Below are 16,416 nucleotides of genomic sequence, written 5' to 3'. Positions count from 1 at the left end.
TTAAGATCAGACACCGATCCCCGCCATGCCGGCACCGCCGTGCGTGCCACGGGGCCACGCTCGGGTCGACGACAGGCTTGGAGGGGGGGGGGGGCGGCTCGGACGGAGGTTTGGTGCCATGCACCGCCCGGGGGGGGACTCGAGCCCAGGCCTCGCGTGAGGCGCAGGAGGGTGTTGGTGGTGAACTGTGTTGCGGATGCGTGCGGTGCTCTGTATTTACACCGAACCAACCACTTAACGCGCGCGCGTGTGTGTGTGTGTGTGCGTGCGTTAATACAGTTTTAAAAAAACCACAGCAGTGACGCGTTGTCCTTGCATGCAGTGGCTCTGGTGAGTGCATCCCTGCTCTATACGCATGGGCAGAGCGAACGCTGCAACGCGCTTTAGACTTGTCGCGCACCACCTCCGCGCAGAAGACGGAGGACGAATTGGGCACAAGGATGAACTGCAGGCAAGCGGGAAGGCAGCAGCCAAATCGTGAGCTGTAGCCAACAATTGCCCAAGCTCCACAGTCCTCTATGTATTAAGGCGTGATTGACCAATTAATGAGTGTTGACACGTTGGAAGAAACCGGAGCACCTGGAGAAAACCCACGCGTGCGAGGGGGAAACACTATATCTCACGCGGCCGGAACAGGTGAAGTCCGATACATTCTGCGGCACCACTTTCGACTGGCGTGCCAGGGTACGGCTGCTCTTCGCCGCCCACGGCGAAGGGAGTTTCACAGCGTCCGTGCGGCGACCCGTCAACCCTCGCCGCCTCCTCGGCGCTGGACTTCGGGCAGCCATAGGCCTCGGCGAGGTAAGGTAAAAGTTAAAATGTAAAAAAACAAGCCTACCTTTACCTTACATTTTACCTTGCCACAATACAATCACTCTACCCTACCTTTTACCCTGTAGCAGGTAAGGTAAAAAGCAACGAGCCTACCTTTACCCTACCTTTTACCCTTACCCCATACACATTACCCGATTACAGGGTAATTACTGGGGTACTACGACACATGAACAAGGTTTATAACGGTGCAATGCTAGGTAGAGCGCTTTATTCATATAGAATACTCTCGATGATTCCAATTTTACACGCTTTCTTTGAACTCACTGTTGTTGTATCATCAAAGCTTGTAACTCAATTTTAACCCACTTCCCAATATGGTATAGACTGCAAACTTGGTATACTTATATCATACTGATGACAACACTATATTCTATCATAAAAATATCTGTTTTTAAAGATTTTTTTTAAATGTTATGTATCGGCTTGGGTCAAATTGTCCACGCTCAACTGACGTTGGCTGTAATTGGAGTCGTGGAGTTCTGCCATTACTAGTACATTTCATAAAAGCGTGTTTAAAAAAAAAGGTTTTTTTTTCAATATTACTTATTAAATAGGAGGCTACGGACTGCACCACGGAGCTTTTAGCGGTAAACAAGATACCGTATTTACCGGGTAATTCTTCGCGCTACCTTTACCCTACCGGGTTATTCTTCCGAGCTACCTTAACCCTACCCTTTACCTTACTCCTTGGCATGTCGACACCTTTACCCTTTTACCCGGTAAAAATGGTAAAATTACCTTACCTTGCCGAGGCAGCCACGTGAAGCGGGGCCGAAACCCCCGCCGCCCGTTATCGATTACCCAGCGTAGGCGGGGCACCCCGAGTGCGCGCAGTACCATGGACAGCAGCGAGACACGTGCGGCTGCAGTTGGCACGGCGAGTGATGAGGACGCACCGCGTGGTGGCCGTGTGCACAAGCCGCACGTTTATTCACGGTGCCGTTTGACATTTTACGAGAGAATGGTGGTGCTCCGAACCTACACCGTAGGCTTTATTTATAAGCTGAATGGGGTGGGGGGGGTAGGAGGGAGTGGGGGCTTTAACGCACAGTGAGAGGGAGCAAGGTCTTCATTCATTATCTGAGATTGGCAAAAGAACACACAACGGAGTCACGGTGAAAACACACTGCTGCTGCTACTCTGAATAATACTGTTGCCACCACCAATGGGAAATGGTTGTAGATCCCAGGAGACCAAAGTGATATGGTGCTAATGGGCACTGCGACCATGCATGGGAGACGAGGAGACGGGGCAGGTCGGGATTAGAGACGGGGTTCGGGCTCTGGTCCAGAGCACAGCAGCTGCGAGATGTTGAAGCATGGTTACTGTACCAAGCCACTGGCCTTAACATTGCGCTTGATCCACAGGCTCCCTTATAGAACCCTGGGCCGAGGGTTTTGGATACGGACTTGTACCAAGGTTAGGGAGAGCGCTAGGCCTAGCGGTTCAACGTCAGCTAGAGTTATCCGAGGGCGATAATTCAATCGAGGCCTATGCCTAAGCCTAGGGGTCTCGTTCTTTATTCAGGTATTGTCTCCGTGCCTCCGTATTAGCACTGTGGACGTGGAGTATGGTAGCACTACAGCTAAAGTTAGTGTTATTGATGTTAGTTGTGAGAAAAGCTACAGTCGGCTATGATTAGTGTCATGGGCAGTGCTATGTTTTGAGTGTGGGCTAGCTATGGTTCTATGAAGCCTGTGGATCGGGATAGATCTGTTGTATGAGTCAGGCCTAGTGTCTGGCTTGGGTTCATGGCTCGGGCTAGCGAGAGGGTTTGTGTTCAGGCTACGGTTCTGATAAAGGCCGTATGGCTTGGGCCAGGCTACGGGGTTGACTATTGACTATGGGTTAGGGCTCGAGCGAATGGTGTGGGACTACGTGTGGAGCTATGCGATCGCCGTGGTTCCGGCCTGGGTGGCGGTGTCGCGTTCGATCCGTCACGGCGGCGCCCATGTTCAGTAACTCTCGTGCGGAGCCGCGTCCTCCTCCTCTGCCTCATCCTCCTCGTAGTCCTCCTCGAACTCGCCCTCCTCCTCCTCGGCCGTGGCGTCCTGGTACTGCTGGTACTCGGACACGAGGTCGTTCATGTTGCTCTCCGCCTCGGTGAACTCCATCTCGTCCATGCCCTCGCCCGTGTACCAGTGCAGGAAGGCCTTGCGGCGGAACATGGCCGTGAACTGCTCGGAGATTCGCTTGAACAGCTCCTGGGGAGGGGAGGGACGAGGCCAGAGGAGAGCCAGATGAGGTCGCTTGGCAACTGTGGGGGTCGCTTGGCAACCCGTGGGGGTCGCTTGGCAACCGTGGGGGTCGCTTGGCAACCCGTGGGGGTCGCTTGGCAACCGTGGGGTCGCCTGGCAACCGTGGGGGTCGCTTGGCAACCCGTGGGGGTCGCTTGCCAACCGCGGGGGTCGCTTGGCAACCCGTGGGGGTCGCTTGGCAACCGTGGGGGTCGCTTGGAAACCCGTGGGGGTCGCCTGGCAACCGTGGGGGTCACTTGGCAACCCGTGGGGGTCGCTTGCCAACCGCGGGGGTCGCTTGGCAACCGCAGGGGTCGCTTGGCAACCGTGGGGGTCGACGCGGCGGCACCACGCGGAGCCGTCCCGATGCTCGGGTGGAGCCCAGAGAGAGAGAGAGACGCGTAGATGGACACTGAGAGACAAGCACAGGGAGACGTAGAGAGAGAGAGACACGGAGAGCACTACGGAGGAAGAGGCAAGCAGTGAGAGACACGTACACAGGCACAGACACACACGAAGAAAGGAAAAAAACGGCAAGAAATAAATGATACGAAGAGCTAGACGCGGAGGAAACGGACAAAAGAGGCAGATGCCCTTGAATGGCTCCTGCCAATGACGGAGGGGGGGGGGGACTGAGGAGCAGGGGGGCATGCAGAGGGACATAATACACAGAGACAGATGCAAGCATACGGCGAGACAGAGACGTAGAATGAGAGACACAGGGACAGAGTGGGGCTCAAAGGGACAGAGCAGCACGGAGAGAGACATTTAGAGCAGGTCAGCTGGTATTTCAACTATTTCAGGAGCCTTGCAACTTTTAACAGAAATATTCCACTATCAATATAAGAATCTCCGGTCCATCATCACCATCATTCTCACATCCGCGATTATCACGGTTGGCTACGTATGGTGCTAAAGAAGTTCAACGTACATTGTTTTATCATCTCGTCATGCTTCTCGTCGCAAGCTTTCTCAAACTTGTTTTTGGCCGGGTCTAGGAATCTTCTCGTCCAGACGAGTCTGTTCTAGCCTCCTGAACTAAACTCAGATGGCACCCTGCGCGTTGGATTTGCAAGATCACTAAAGTGTGTGTGGGGGGGTAGAACATACGCATTGGGTTGTCGCTCTCGTGAACCTGACGGAAGTGCCTCACAGCCACAAGGTGAAATCACAACAATGAAGAACGCTCGGGCAAGGACACAATCTAGCCGGTGCCCAAGACGGCGGCGCAGGTGCTCGTTCTGACGGTGAATCATGAGGGGAAAGGGATTATTCATGCTTGGCATGGCCACTGACAAGCAGCGGAGGATGCAGGCTAAATTAGAAAGAGCAAAGGCATCGCGAGAGAGGCTTGATCAGGGCAAGAATAGCACACCGGTAGAAGCACGCAAAGGAAACGTAAGAGAGGAGGGGGGGGGACAAGCGAGATATTGTTCAATCTTCATTTGAAGCTTTCGTAACTGCAGGAATTCATACCCTCTCTTCAGGTGAGTCTCTCACCTGAAGACGATTGCCTGTGTTGCGATCGAAACGTCGTGATCTATTATTTTTCTATCTGCGTGAATTCATCGAAAGACCCAAAGAGTATGATATTGTTCCTCACAGTGGTCGCTACCGCGCCCTTTGCAGGGATGCATCGATTTGACGCAGATTCAGACACCGCACGTGCTGCAACAACAACAACTACGACGGCCCACGACGCCACCGCGTCGCAATCGACTCTGCTTGTTTCTGCATTGAACGGACAAATACACACGTGACGCACGGTAACCGCCTCTACCGTACACACAGCTAAGAAGCATGTCATATTCTTGGTTCTTTCGGTAAAGTCACGTAGAAGGGAAATAATCAAATATTACTATTATTTTATTATTTCCCTTCTACGTCACTTTACCAAAAGAACCAAGAATATGAATACCTGCAGTCACGAAAGCTTTAGATCAAGATTTAAGCATGTCATAGTTTTCGTAAAGTCGCGCGTCCCTTATCACGCGAGAAGTACCTTTGGCATTATCGACAGAGTTGCGTTCTTAACAGCGATGGGGAGAGAGACCACAGCGATGAGTGAGTACGGAGCTGTGGACCACAGTGATCTGTGGCCGATGACAAGGAGGAGGGGTTGGAGGGCCGGACAACGCGTCGCGAAGTCACCGTCGCTACCTGGATGGCGGTGCTGTTCCCGATGAATGTGACGGACATGCTGAGGCCGCGCGGCGGGATGTCGCACACGGCCGTCTTCACGTTGTTGGGGATCCAGTCGGTGAAGTAGCTGCTATTCTTGGTCTGCGCGCTCAGCATCTGCTCGTCGATCTCCTTCATGGACATGCGGCCGCGGAAGATGGCGGCCACCGTCAGGTAGCGGCCGTGCCGCGGGTCGCACGCCGCCATCATGTTCTTGGCGTCGAACATCTGCTGGGTGAGCTCGGGCACGGTGAGCGCGCGGTACTGCTGCGAGCCGCGGCTGGTGAGCGGCGCGAAGCCCGGCATGAAGAAGTGCAGGCGCGGGAAGGGCACCATGTTGACGGCGAGCTTGCGCAGGTCGGCGTTGAGCTGGCCCGGGAAGCGCAGGCAGGTGGTGACGCCGCTCATGGTGGCCGACACCAGGTGGTTGAGGTCGGCGTACGCCGGGTTGGCCAGCTTGAGAGTGCGGAAGCAGATGTCGTAGAGGGCCTCGTTGTCGATGCAGTACGTCTCGTCCGTGTTCTCCACCAGCTGGTGCACCGACAGCGTCGCGTTGTACGGCTCCACCACCGTGTCCGACACCTGCGGGGCGGCACGGCTTCCATCGAGTGTGGAGAAGGGGGGGGGGGTTCGTCGTGGAGGTCAGGAGGTCGGGGCTAGAGTCGGGCGGGCCTGGGTTATCGTTCGAGTTAATGTTGTCGTTGTTGTTAGGGCACGACCCCAGAGCCTCTCGCCTTCGGCAGCGCACGTGGTCACGGAGTAGTCTGTGTCAGTGCGAGTGTCAGGTCCAGTACTTGGGGGGGTACGGCTAATGCTCGCGTCACTGACCACAGTCCCCCGGTGTCTCCTCACCTTGCCCGAGGAGAAGACGCCAGCAGCAGTGTCAGGGATGGCTCAAGACCGGCGCTCGTTACACGCGTCAGATCGTGTCCAGTACTCTAGTACCACAGCCCGCTAGCGCCACAGTCCAATAGTATTACATCTAGAGCCCCCTCACCGTGGGGAAGGGCACCACGCTGAAGGTGTTCATGATGCGGTCGGGGTTATAGTACCGGTACTATCGTCCTCCACCTCGTCGCTCTCTCCTCTCACCTTGGGGGAGGGCACCACGCTGAAGGTGTTCATGATGCGGTCGGGGTTATAGTGCCAGTAGCTAAAGCACTAGTGGTCTCTCACCTTGGGGGAGGGCACCACGCTGAAGGTGTTCATGATGCGGTCGGGGTTATAGTGCCAGTAGCTAAAGCACTAGTGGTCTCTCACCTTGGGGGAGGGCACCACGCTGAAGGTGTTCATGATGCGGTCGGGGTTATAGTGCCAGTAGCTAAAGCACTAGTGGTCTCTCACCTTGGGGGAGGGCACCACGCTGAAGGTGTTCATGATGCGGTCGGGGTTATAGTGCCAGTAGCTAAAGCACTAGTGGTCTCTCACCTTAGGGGAGGGCACCACGCTGAAGGTGTTCATGATGCGGTCGGGGTACTCCTCGCGGATCTTGCTGATGAGCAGGGTGCCCATGCCCGAGCCGGTACCCCCGCCCAGCGAGTGCGTCAGCTGGAAGCCCTGCAGGCAGTCGCAGTTCTCCGCCTCCTTGCGCACCACGTCCAGCACCGAGTCCACCAGCTCCGCGCCCTCCGTGTAGTGGCCCTTGGCCCAGTTGTTACCCGCGCCGCTCTGGCCTGTGGGGCACAAGGCCATCGCGCCGATGAGCGGCATCGCGCCGATGAGCGGCATCGGCCCGGGGAGCCGAGTTGCCGACACTCGCCGACTCCACTGTGGGATGGCTGCCAGGTGAATGCCAGGTGAATGCCAGGTGAATGCCAGGGGAATGCCAGGTGAATGCCAGGTGAATGCCAGGTTTCGCAGGCCTGATCCAGTGACGTCGCCTGATGGGCATGGGACCCTGTGCAAGGAATGAATGGAATGGCTCCCCCAATTCAAAGTCCTCCCTCTTTATGGCCCGGCCCCTGGATCCTTCCGGCCTTTGGGCGTCGGCGCAGTCGCACCACCAGCACACTCGACAGCAGCGCCACTGACTTGGGCTGTGCGGTGGGTGAGAGAAGGTAGTACACAGCAATGGATTCTTGAATCTATCTGTGAGGATCTTGAGGCGTTATCCCCTTATCTGTGAGGTGGGTTTTTACCTTGGTCCGTATTCCGTTTTCATCCAACTAAATACTCAATGATGGTAATGACCAAAACAGGACCCTCTTGAAAAGGCGTCTTGAGACTTGGTGAGGTTTTCCCGAGTCAAATTATTATTGTTGTTGTTGTTACACAAGCGGGGCAGCACATTGTCTTACAGGCAAGTGCGCCCGTTTGTAGGAGCCCACACGATCATTCGAGTCCTGTGTGTCCTGTGCACATTCGTAGACCAGACATCGATATCTCGCGCGTTTTTTTGAGTCTCATAAGCAGTCTGATCTCTTACAAATGTCTACAGGTTGCCCGACGTTACGGGCATGAGCCCTCCACGAACACGGTGACACCCATGCAGCACAGCAGTTGTATGAACGAAGTGGTTACGTTAGCCGATTTGATGTCAACATTTTCAAGTAAGTTTTTGTTGGTAGCCAAAACGGTTCCATTGTCCCGCTCCCTTCATCATCACCCAGCTTACCGAACACGAAGTTGTCCGGGCGGAACATGTGGCCCAGGGGACCCGAGCGGACCGCGTCCATGGTGCCCGGCTCTAGGTCCACCATGATCGCCCTCGGCACGAACTTGCCACCTGCGCGAACGGGAGGGACCAGAGGTCGCAAACGGATTTTGATTCCTTACCCGTACCCGTACGCACCAGGGTCGCAAACGGGTACGCGTACCCTACCCGTTACCCGGCTACCCGTACCCTACCCGTACCCGGCCGGGTATCGGGTAGGGTACGGGTATCGGGTACCCAATTGCGACCTCTGGGATGAAGCCATGTTGCAGGCGCGGGTGGGTTGATTCCAGGAACTTGAATTGTGAGAAGAGACAAGACGTTGGGAAATGAGTGACAAACGGTGACTCACCAGTAACTCACGGTCTACCCGTACCCGTACCCGGCCGCACCAGGGTCGAAAACGGGTACCCGTACCCGGCCGGGTACGGGTAGCCGGGTATCGGGTAGGGTACGGGTATCGGGTACCCGGTTGCGACCTCTGGCTCAGGTTCAGCAGCAGCCGCAGCCGTACCAACCTTATCATAACAACTCCTCTCCCGTGGCCCATCCTGGCTCCTCCCCCCTCAGCCAGTATATATACAAGGTCGGGTCTCTTGGGATTTCTCTTTACTTGATACAGCAATCGTGCTGTGACGGTTCCACCTGAAGACGGAAGCTTGTGTTGCCTCCGAAACGTCGTGATTTATTATTTTATTTCTATTCTTCTATAATGTTTATAATAAAGTATTCATTATTTATTTATGTTTACCTACGTGACTTTACCGAAAAAACCTAAGAGTATGACTCCTTGCAGTCACGAAAGCTTCAAATCTAGAAGCAACAGGCACCGTTCCCGGTCGGCGACGGAGCGTTGGTGGGGTCACCACGTACTGAGAAATCGGGCCCAGGCATTCGACGGAACGTTTGAGTTGTTTTGTTTCTCTTTAGTCTTAATATTTTGTCTTACTGATCGTTCATAATAGAGGTTTTTTTGGGTTGAAAAGAAAACCTCTCATGGATGATATTGGTCACGAAAGCCTACGTGTTAAACTTTACTGATCGTTGTTTATATAAATTTTTAAGTGAACAAACGGTGAAAAACGGCCCCGGGCAAAGTGCCGTAGGTGGCGTTTGACAAGGAGGGGTCCATAGGTGGGGTTAGGATTAAGATCAGTGGGAGGGCAAGTACCAGTGTCTGGTTTGCTAATATTGGGCAGGGTTAGGGACTATGGAAGACCTCGTGAATGGTCGGCTAATCGGCATTGTCAGTGGTAGTCCTCATGCCAGTTGGCTCTTTGGTTCGGGCTGGAGTCTATTTGGCTATCGTGCTCTGCCCGCAAACTGCTCCCTGCCCCACCCCTCCTTCCCATAGCAATGAATTTTGCCTTTTCAGATTTTGGCCGATTTTCAGTTCTGGAGTTTGCGGAGCCATTTTCCCTCCTGGGTCACAGGCATCTTGACAAGCACTGCACACCGCATCTGCCTCAACACACTGCTGCTGCTGGTGACTGCTGCAGGCGATGTTAGCTGTGCTCGTGGTGGTAGTGGTGATAATGATGGTTGTGTGAGTGATGGTTGTGTTATTCATAATTTAAGTGATGCTCTTGCTGGTGATGGTGGTGCTGTTGCTAGTTAGAGTGCTGGTAATGGTGCAAAAAGGTGGTTCTGATGATGGTGGTACGCATTATTCTTGTGCTGGTGATGTGATACTGATGATGGAGCTAGTGGTGCTCATGCTAGCGATGGCGGTACTGTTGCTATTGTGGTACTAGCCATGATAATAATAGTGATGCTAATCATAGAACCGTCGAGGTTGTGTGGGGAAATTCTTCAAACCCCGTGGGATTGTAGCTCGGGCAGCTCCGTACCCTGCAGCCCTCACGGTCTCCATGCAGAACCGTGGCCTCATTGTTGGGGCCCTTGGGCAGGAGACAGGAACCTATGGCCTGACCGGCCACACGAGGCCTACCATTGTGAAACAGCGCGCAAACAATAATTTACCTGTCACCGCAAGCATCTCGGCAGCACTAATCGGCTACTGGAAAAGAATATTTTTCACTGTGCACTTTAGAAACACGACGGGCCCTCAGTATTTTGCCCATCATCATCATCATCAGATAATGGCTGAGGTGTGTGTGAGTGTGCGTCTTGTGTGGTTGCCCGCCATAGCTATCTTGAATGCCCTCTCCAGCCCTCGGGAGGGAAAAGGTTCCCGTCCCCGGCGTAAGTCATCCGGTGTCTCGGTCGTCATCTCGTTAGCCCGAACCCAGGATGTCGAACTGCCCGGTTGCAGTTGGTGCTCAGGTTGCCACCAGATTTGAGTTTGACCCGGGCCATCCCAAGCAGCTGTGTATCGAATGGCAGGAACTGTCAAGCCCGGATTGCCCCGATAACGCCCTGGTTTTTTTCGGACGCTGCACAGTTTTGATAGACACCCAGGCCCTCCCGAGAGACGTGTCCTTGGGTTTGATCTCCAGTGGGGAGAGGGTGGCGACCCTGGCCACATGTATGGTGGATTGGGGGGCAGTGGGGGACACGGTGGGGTCCCGGGGGGGGGGGGTCGAGGGAGCGCACTCGTCGCCTCGCTGTAGTAGACGTTGATCCTCTCCATCTGCAGCCGCGCGTTGTATCCGCGGTATGAGCCCGTCCTGTCGATGCCATGTTCCTCACTGATCACCTCCCAGAACTGCAACGACAAAGCACGCGGTCGCAAAGCCCGCAGGCGTCTGTCGCCCGCCCCCCGGTTTGACCGCACGTGGCGAGGTCAAGCAGCCCCCTCTTCGCCCACCACGATCCTGCGCTCGCGATGGCGAAGACCCCCTCCCCACCCTCCTCATCCATTACTGGATTGAACAGAAATGGCTGTGCGTATAATAAGACAATGACAAAGATACCCCGTACAGCCTTCGCAGACTTTTTGTGGCAAGCGCTGTTTGCAAGCACGTATGAAGGAGCAGTTAAGGGTGTGTTGTGGCCAACACCCACGCCTGGCCGCCTTTGTCTCCCCATCGCTGATGTTTAAACACCGCACCGGGTACCCTTTAAATGCCGTTCGAAGCGAAGTGCGCTAACCATTGTGCCACCGATCCAATGCGAATGCTGTGCCAACGGAGAGGCATGCGGAACAGAGAGAGAGAGAGGGGGGGGCGACACTACGCAGATAATAAAAGACATTGGCTGCATGAATACAATGCAGACAGGGGGGGGGGGTTACACGCTCGCCGCGCCGCATTCACCAGCCCTGATACATCGGGGCGTTCTCCTGCTCTTGACCCACACCCACTGTGATACATCACCATGGTGATACGTCACCACTGTGATACATCACCATGGTGATACGTCACCATGGTGATACACCACCACTGTGATACATCACCATGGTGATACACCACCACTGTGATACGTCACCATCGTGATACGTCACCATCGTGATACGTCACCATGGTGATACATCACCACTGTGGTACATGACCATGGTGATGTATCACCATCGTGATGTATCACCATGGTGATACACCATCACTGATACATCACTGTAATAGATCACCATCACTGATACATCACCACCGTGATACATCACCATGGTGATACATCACCACCGTGATACATCACCATGGTGATACATCACCACCGTGATACATCACCATGGTGATACATCATCACTGTGATACGCCATCACTGTAACACATCACCATCGTGATACACCACTGATAGATCATGTTGCGAACACTGCAGCACGCATCACAACACATCCAGCACGGCCGGGTTATGCCGGTCTACACGAGTCAAGATGTGCACTGCATACTGAGTCGGGCTCCGTACTACACGCGAGTGCCGGTCGGATTGTGCACTCGATGATTCGAGCTCTGCACAGAGCACTGCGAGTCGGCCTCTGCATAGGACTGCACAGGACTGCACAGTCCGAGCTGCGCGCTCTCTCACCTTGGACCCGACCTGGTTGCCGCACTGGCCGGCCTGCACGTGGACGATCTCGCGCATTGTGCCGCCGTCACGGGGCGGGTGATGGAGTCGGGGGGGGCGCAGGTGACGAGAGAGACAGAGACAGATGAGGGCCCGGCCTGCGTCAGTCGAGACGACGGTTCGGTCGCGTGCCCTGTTACGGTTGTGCGCTGGTGGCTGTCGTGCGCGGATCTGCGTGTCGGCTGCGATGATGCTCGGTGATGGTGGTGATGTGCGCCGTCTTCACCACCCCAGCCCTCCTGCCGTGGTCGTCGAGCAAGAGAATCTGCGGCGATGTGAAGTGCGCGGCTGTTCACTGCAGCGCGGAGGAGGAGCAGGGAGGGAGGGAGGAGGCGCTACCAGCAGTGATGGGGGTGTTGCGGTGGGTCATGCCCATTGCAGAGAGCGGTGATGGGGGGGTGATGATGCTGGTGATGATGATGCTGGTGATGGTGTTGATGTGGTGCAATCCGGGATGACGACGGTGATCAGTCATGCAGAGGTGGTGGTGGTGTTGATGGGCGGTGGTGGTGATGGTGGTGATGAGATGTGCAATGCGCGGGCGATGGTGGTAATGGTGGTGATGGTAATGTGTCGTGCTGCAATGCGGCGGTGATGGCGAATGTGCAATGCGCGATGACGGCGATGTTTTGATGTTGGGGGCTGATTATGATGCTGACGGTGATGTTCGTTGTTAGGGATGAACGTTGATGATGTTTGCTGTTGGGGGTGATGACGATGGCGATGTTTGATGCAAAGCTGTCAGGGACATTGTGTCTGCAGTTTGCATGCGCGACACTCGCACACAAAGACAAAGATCCCCCGTGTAGCCTTAACAGACTGTAGGGGCAAGTGCTGTTAGCGAGCACCTATGAAGGCCGGCACGGCACACGAGGGGGTGGGTGGCCAGCACCACGGCCGACCGCCTTTGTCTCCCCAGTGGCGATGTTTACGCACCGCATCAGGCACTCATTTGAGGCTGAGTCGACCTAAGGGATGCCCAAGACCGGTTCAGATAATCGTCACTGGTGTTGGCCGTGTGCGGGAATCGAACCCGGCTCGCCGGGTTCCCAGCGCAGCGTCGCGCTAACCGCTCCCCGACCGCTCCCCGCAATAGACCCACAATAGACACACTCTGTCCCACACGCTCACACAAGGACAAATATCCCCCTGTGTAGCTTTGAACGGGGGCAGTCGATGCAAGTGTTGTTTGCGAGTCACTGTGAAAGCCAGCACGGCCATAACCACGCCCGGCCGCCTTTGTCTCATCAGATAGACTCCCCAGGGACAGATTCAGACCAGTGACCTGCACACCGACTCACCAGAGACACTCACTGGAGAACACACCTCCGTACGTGACACACGTGTGTAATGCACGTGCAAGTGTTACGCGTGCCTCGGTGTTCACATTCACCACGACGTCGCCCTCTGGCACAATGTCACCCACCTTACGTAATCGGCTGGTCAGGCAGCCAAATGCCATTTCAGTTTCATTTTTTTGGTATAGCCCTGTGAGCCATTCGGCTCTTGAATCGGGTGCAACCGCAACAAACAAAAAAACATGAACAAGAAAACATTTTAAAGTGGCTATGTGCAAACAGAAAAATCCGGGAGAAAACTGCAAAATCTTCCAGAAAAAGCACCGTACACCAATGCTGTGTGCAAAAATCCCAGTGGGATGCAAGTCAAACAACAACAACCACAAGACAACTTCGATTAAAGCCATCAGTTTAACTCCGTACTACAACATGACCAAACCAAAAAACTTTTCGAAATCGCCAAAATAAAGCCATAAAAGCATAAAAGGCCAGGAAATTTGTGGGCGGGTGTTTCTGCGTCGTGAGTGCGCGATGACTTGGTGGGGAGCGGTGGGTGACGCGCAGTGCTCATAGCGCACGCTGCCCCGTGACCCTGGCAAACCCGAGTTGACCTCCCACTTATACAAGCAACTGCGGTAGCGCATTTTCTAATCGGTCTCGGTGTCTCCACCCTGTCGAGACCGAGGCGGGCGTGGCGCGAGATGTCAACGACCTCGCCATGCAAGGAGCTCGTGGGTTCGATCCCGACCCTGACGCCTGCTGCATGTTCGGAGTTTGCGCGTCTCTCTCTCTCCCCCCCTCGTGGTCGCGTGGATTTGTCTCCGGGTTCCTCCGGTCCCCCCCGCCCCCGGCACACACATTTAGAATCAACATCCACGCGTTCAGAGCATTTGGCCGCTATAAAATTCCACACGATAAGCCACTTCGTCGAAGCTCTAATTTTTGATAGCCACTCTCGCTTCTAAAAGAAAACTAGAGCTATATAAAGATGAGTTGGACCTTAAACCTGGTAGAATGAACTCACGAAACAGATCGTTTCTATTAAACGATTTTATTTAACTCACTCCGTCTGTTGTCGTATCCTCAAAAAATATTGTAACTCAATTTTTACCCACTTCCCAATGTGCTATCGACTGCAAACTTGGTATACTTATGTCATACTGATGACAAGACTATATTCTATAATTAAAATTTTAAAATATATATTTTTTTACATTTTACACGCTTTTATTTAACTCACTCTGTTATCGTATCATCAAATCTTGTAACTCAATTTCAACCGTCTTCCCAATGTCGTATCGACTGCAAACTTGGTATAGGTATGTCATACTGATGACAATACTATATTCTATCATCAGAGCCGGCCCAGCCACTAAGCGACCCTTGCAATTGCAAAGGGCCCCGTGGCCAGCAGAGGGCCCCCCTAGAGTCACTGCTAGCGAGTGGGTGAAAAAAAATCATACATCAAAGGGGCCTCCAACCAAATTTTGCTTAGGGCCCCCAAAAGTCTAGGGCCGGTTCTGTCTATCATAAAAAATATATATTGTTAAACATTCTTTTTTACGGGTCTAATTGTCCACGCTCAACTCGCGTTGCCTGTAAATCACCAAAAGTATTTTTAAACATTTTATTAGTTTTAGTTGTTTCGAGGTTTGCTTCGGGTTCTGCCGAGTCGCCGCTTCGACCCAGAGACGTCGGCGGTCGCGCGCAACGCCCCAGGCGGCCACCGCGTGGCCTCTTCAGCCGGAGCCGCCGAGGCTTCGATTGAAGCCGAACACGAAGGGAGAGGAATGACGCAGCAGCGTCGCCAAATGATTCGTTTGCGTTTTTTTGTAGAAACGTTGCTGTTGATGTCGTGAACGTTTACGTGTTATTATTATTAGTGTAGGCCTTGTGTCGCGTTTTTATTTTGTAAATGGGAGCACCCAGAGAATACGAGCCCACGCATGCGAGGGGGAAAGGGGCCGTCCATAAATGACGTCACGCGATTTGGGACGATTTTTGACCCCCCCCCCCCCCTCGTCACACGGCGTCACAAAAAGTCAGACAACCCCCCCTCAAATATGACGTCACAAAGCTCTGCCCCCCCCCCCCCCCCAAAAAAAACCCATTTCCATTTTTAAAATAAAACATGCTTCAAATCGTTTTAAACTATAGTTTTTTGTAGTGCGTATTTAATGTGGCGCTGCACTCTGATGTTGTAGGAGTGTTGTTATAACAATTCTATATGTATTTAAAGTTGCGCATTTTAATGTGACGTCTCATTTCTCAACCCCCCCCCCCCTCGTCACACATCGTCACAAATGTCTGACCCCCCCCCACCCAAGTGCGTGACGTCATTTATGGATGGACGGCTCCAAACACTCTATCCCTCACAGGCGGAACAGGTGAAGTTCACGTGGTTGCTGTTATCGCCTTCTGGAAAGCCATTCGAGTAGATGGCACCAGTGCTCGGATGGTTGTGAGAGTGATTTTAGATTTGAAGCTTTCGTGACTGCAAGGATTCACACTCTTAGGTTTGTTCGGTAAAGTCACGTAGGTAAAAATAAAAATAAATAATATTTACACTTGATACAGTAAATTTAGCTGTGACGGTCCCACCTGATGACGGAGACTTGTGTTGCCTCCGAAACGTCGAGATTTATTATTTTATTTATATTATTATTTATATATTTATTTTATTTTTACCTACGTGACTTTACCGAAAAAACCTAAGAGTATGTGAGAGTGATATTGTGTGCAAGTGCGTGTCCAAATGTCTCTTTGTGTGCGTGCGTGGGAAGTGGTGAGCTGTGAACGAACTGCGCTTACAAAACCCGAGTTGGATTCCCACTCACGACCAGTAATGACGAGGAATATTCAGAAAGCGGTCCTGAGCCCTGCCCTTGGTCAAATCGACCTTAAATGAGTACCTGGTGTGGTGTGTCAACGTCACCAGTGGGGAGACAAAGGTGGCTGGCTGTGGTGGCCGCCTCAACCGCCTCCACGTGCGCTGTGCCAGCTGTAACACAGGGCTCGCTCCACAGCACTTGCCCCAACAGTCTCTTAAGGCTTTACGGGGGAGCTTTGTCTGTGTGGGTGACTGTTTACTGCAGGGCCGTATTATCAAATAGGCGCAGTGCCTCGGGCATACGGCAACTAAAGAATATATTATTCAAGAATATATCACCAAGATATATTCTTGAATAATGTATATTTATATAGCAAGGATAGCCAGTGTTATATACACAGAGGCAGAGTAATGTCAATG

General features: G+C 53.4%; 1 protein-coding gene across 1 annotated transcript; it reads right to left on the bottom strand.

Annotated features, from left to right (window-relative positions):
- Window positions 1-1,737: 1,737 nt before the first annotated feature.
- LOC133349760 (tubulin beta chain-like) lies at window positions 1,738-12,215 on the bottom strand. Its single transcript, XM_061563478.1, has 6 exons — window positions 11,830-12,215; window positions 10,462-10,573; window positions 7,867-7,977; window positions 6,681-6,925; window positions 5,232-5,834; window positions 1,738-3,038 (listed from the first exon to the last, which is right to left on the bottom strand). Exons 1-6 carry the CDS (start codon window positions 11,884-11,886, stop codon window positions 2,790-2,792), a joined length of 1,377 nt encoding a protein of 458 aa, XP_061419462.1. The 5' UTR covers window positions 11,887-12,215; the 3' UTR covers window positions 1,738-2,789.
- Between the last annotated feature and the right edge of the window lie 4,201 nt (window positions 12,216-16,416).

Source organism: Lethenteron reissneri, chromosome 31 (assembly GCF_015708825.2).
Source record: "Lethenteron reissneri isolate LAM-NWPU_2019-01 chromosome 31, ASM1570882v1, whole genome shotgun sequence".
NCBI classification, from domain to species: Eukaryota; Metazoa; Chordata; class Hyperoartia; order Petromyzontiformes; family Petromyzontidae; genus Lethenteron; species Lethenteron reissneri.
The sequence above is the reverse complement of the archived record's forward strand: the minus strand, read 5'-3'. Positions and strand labels throughout refer to the sequence as shown.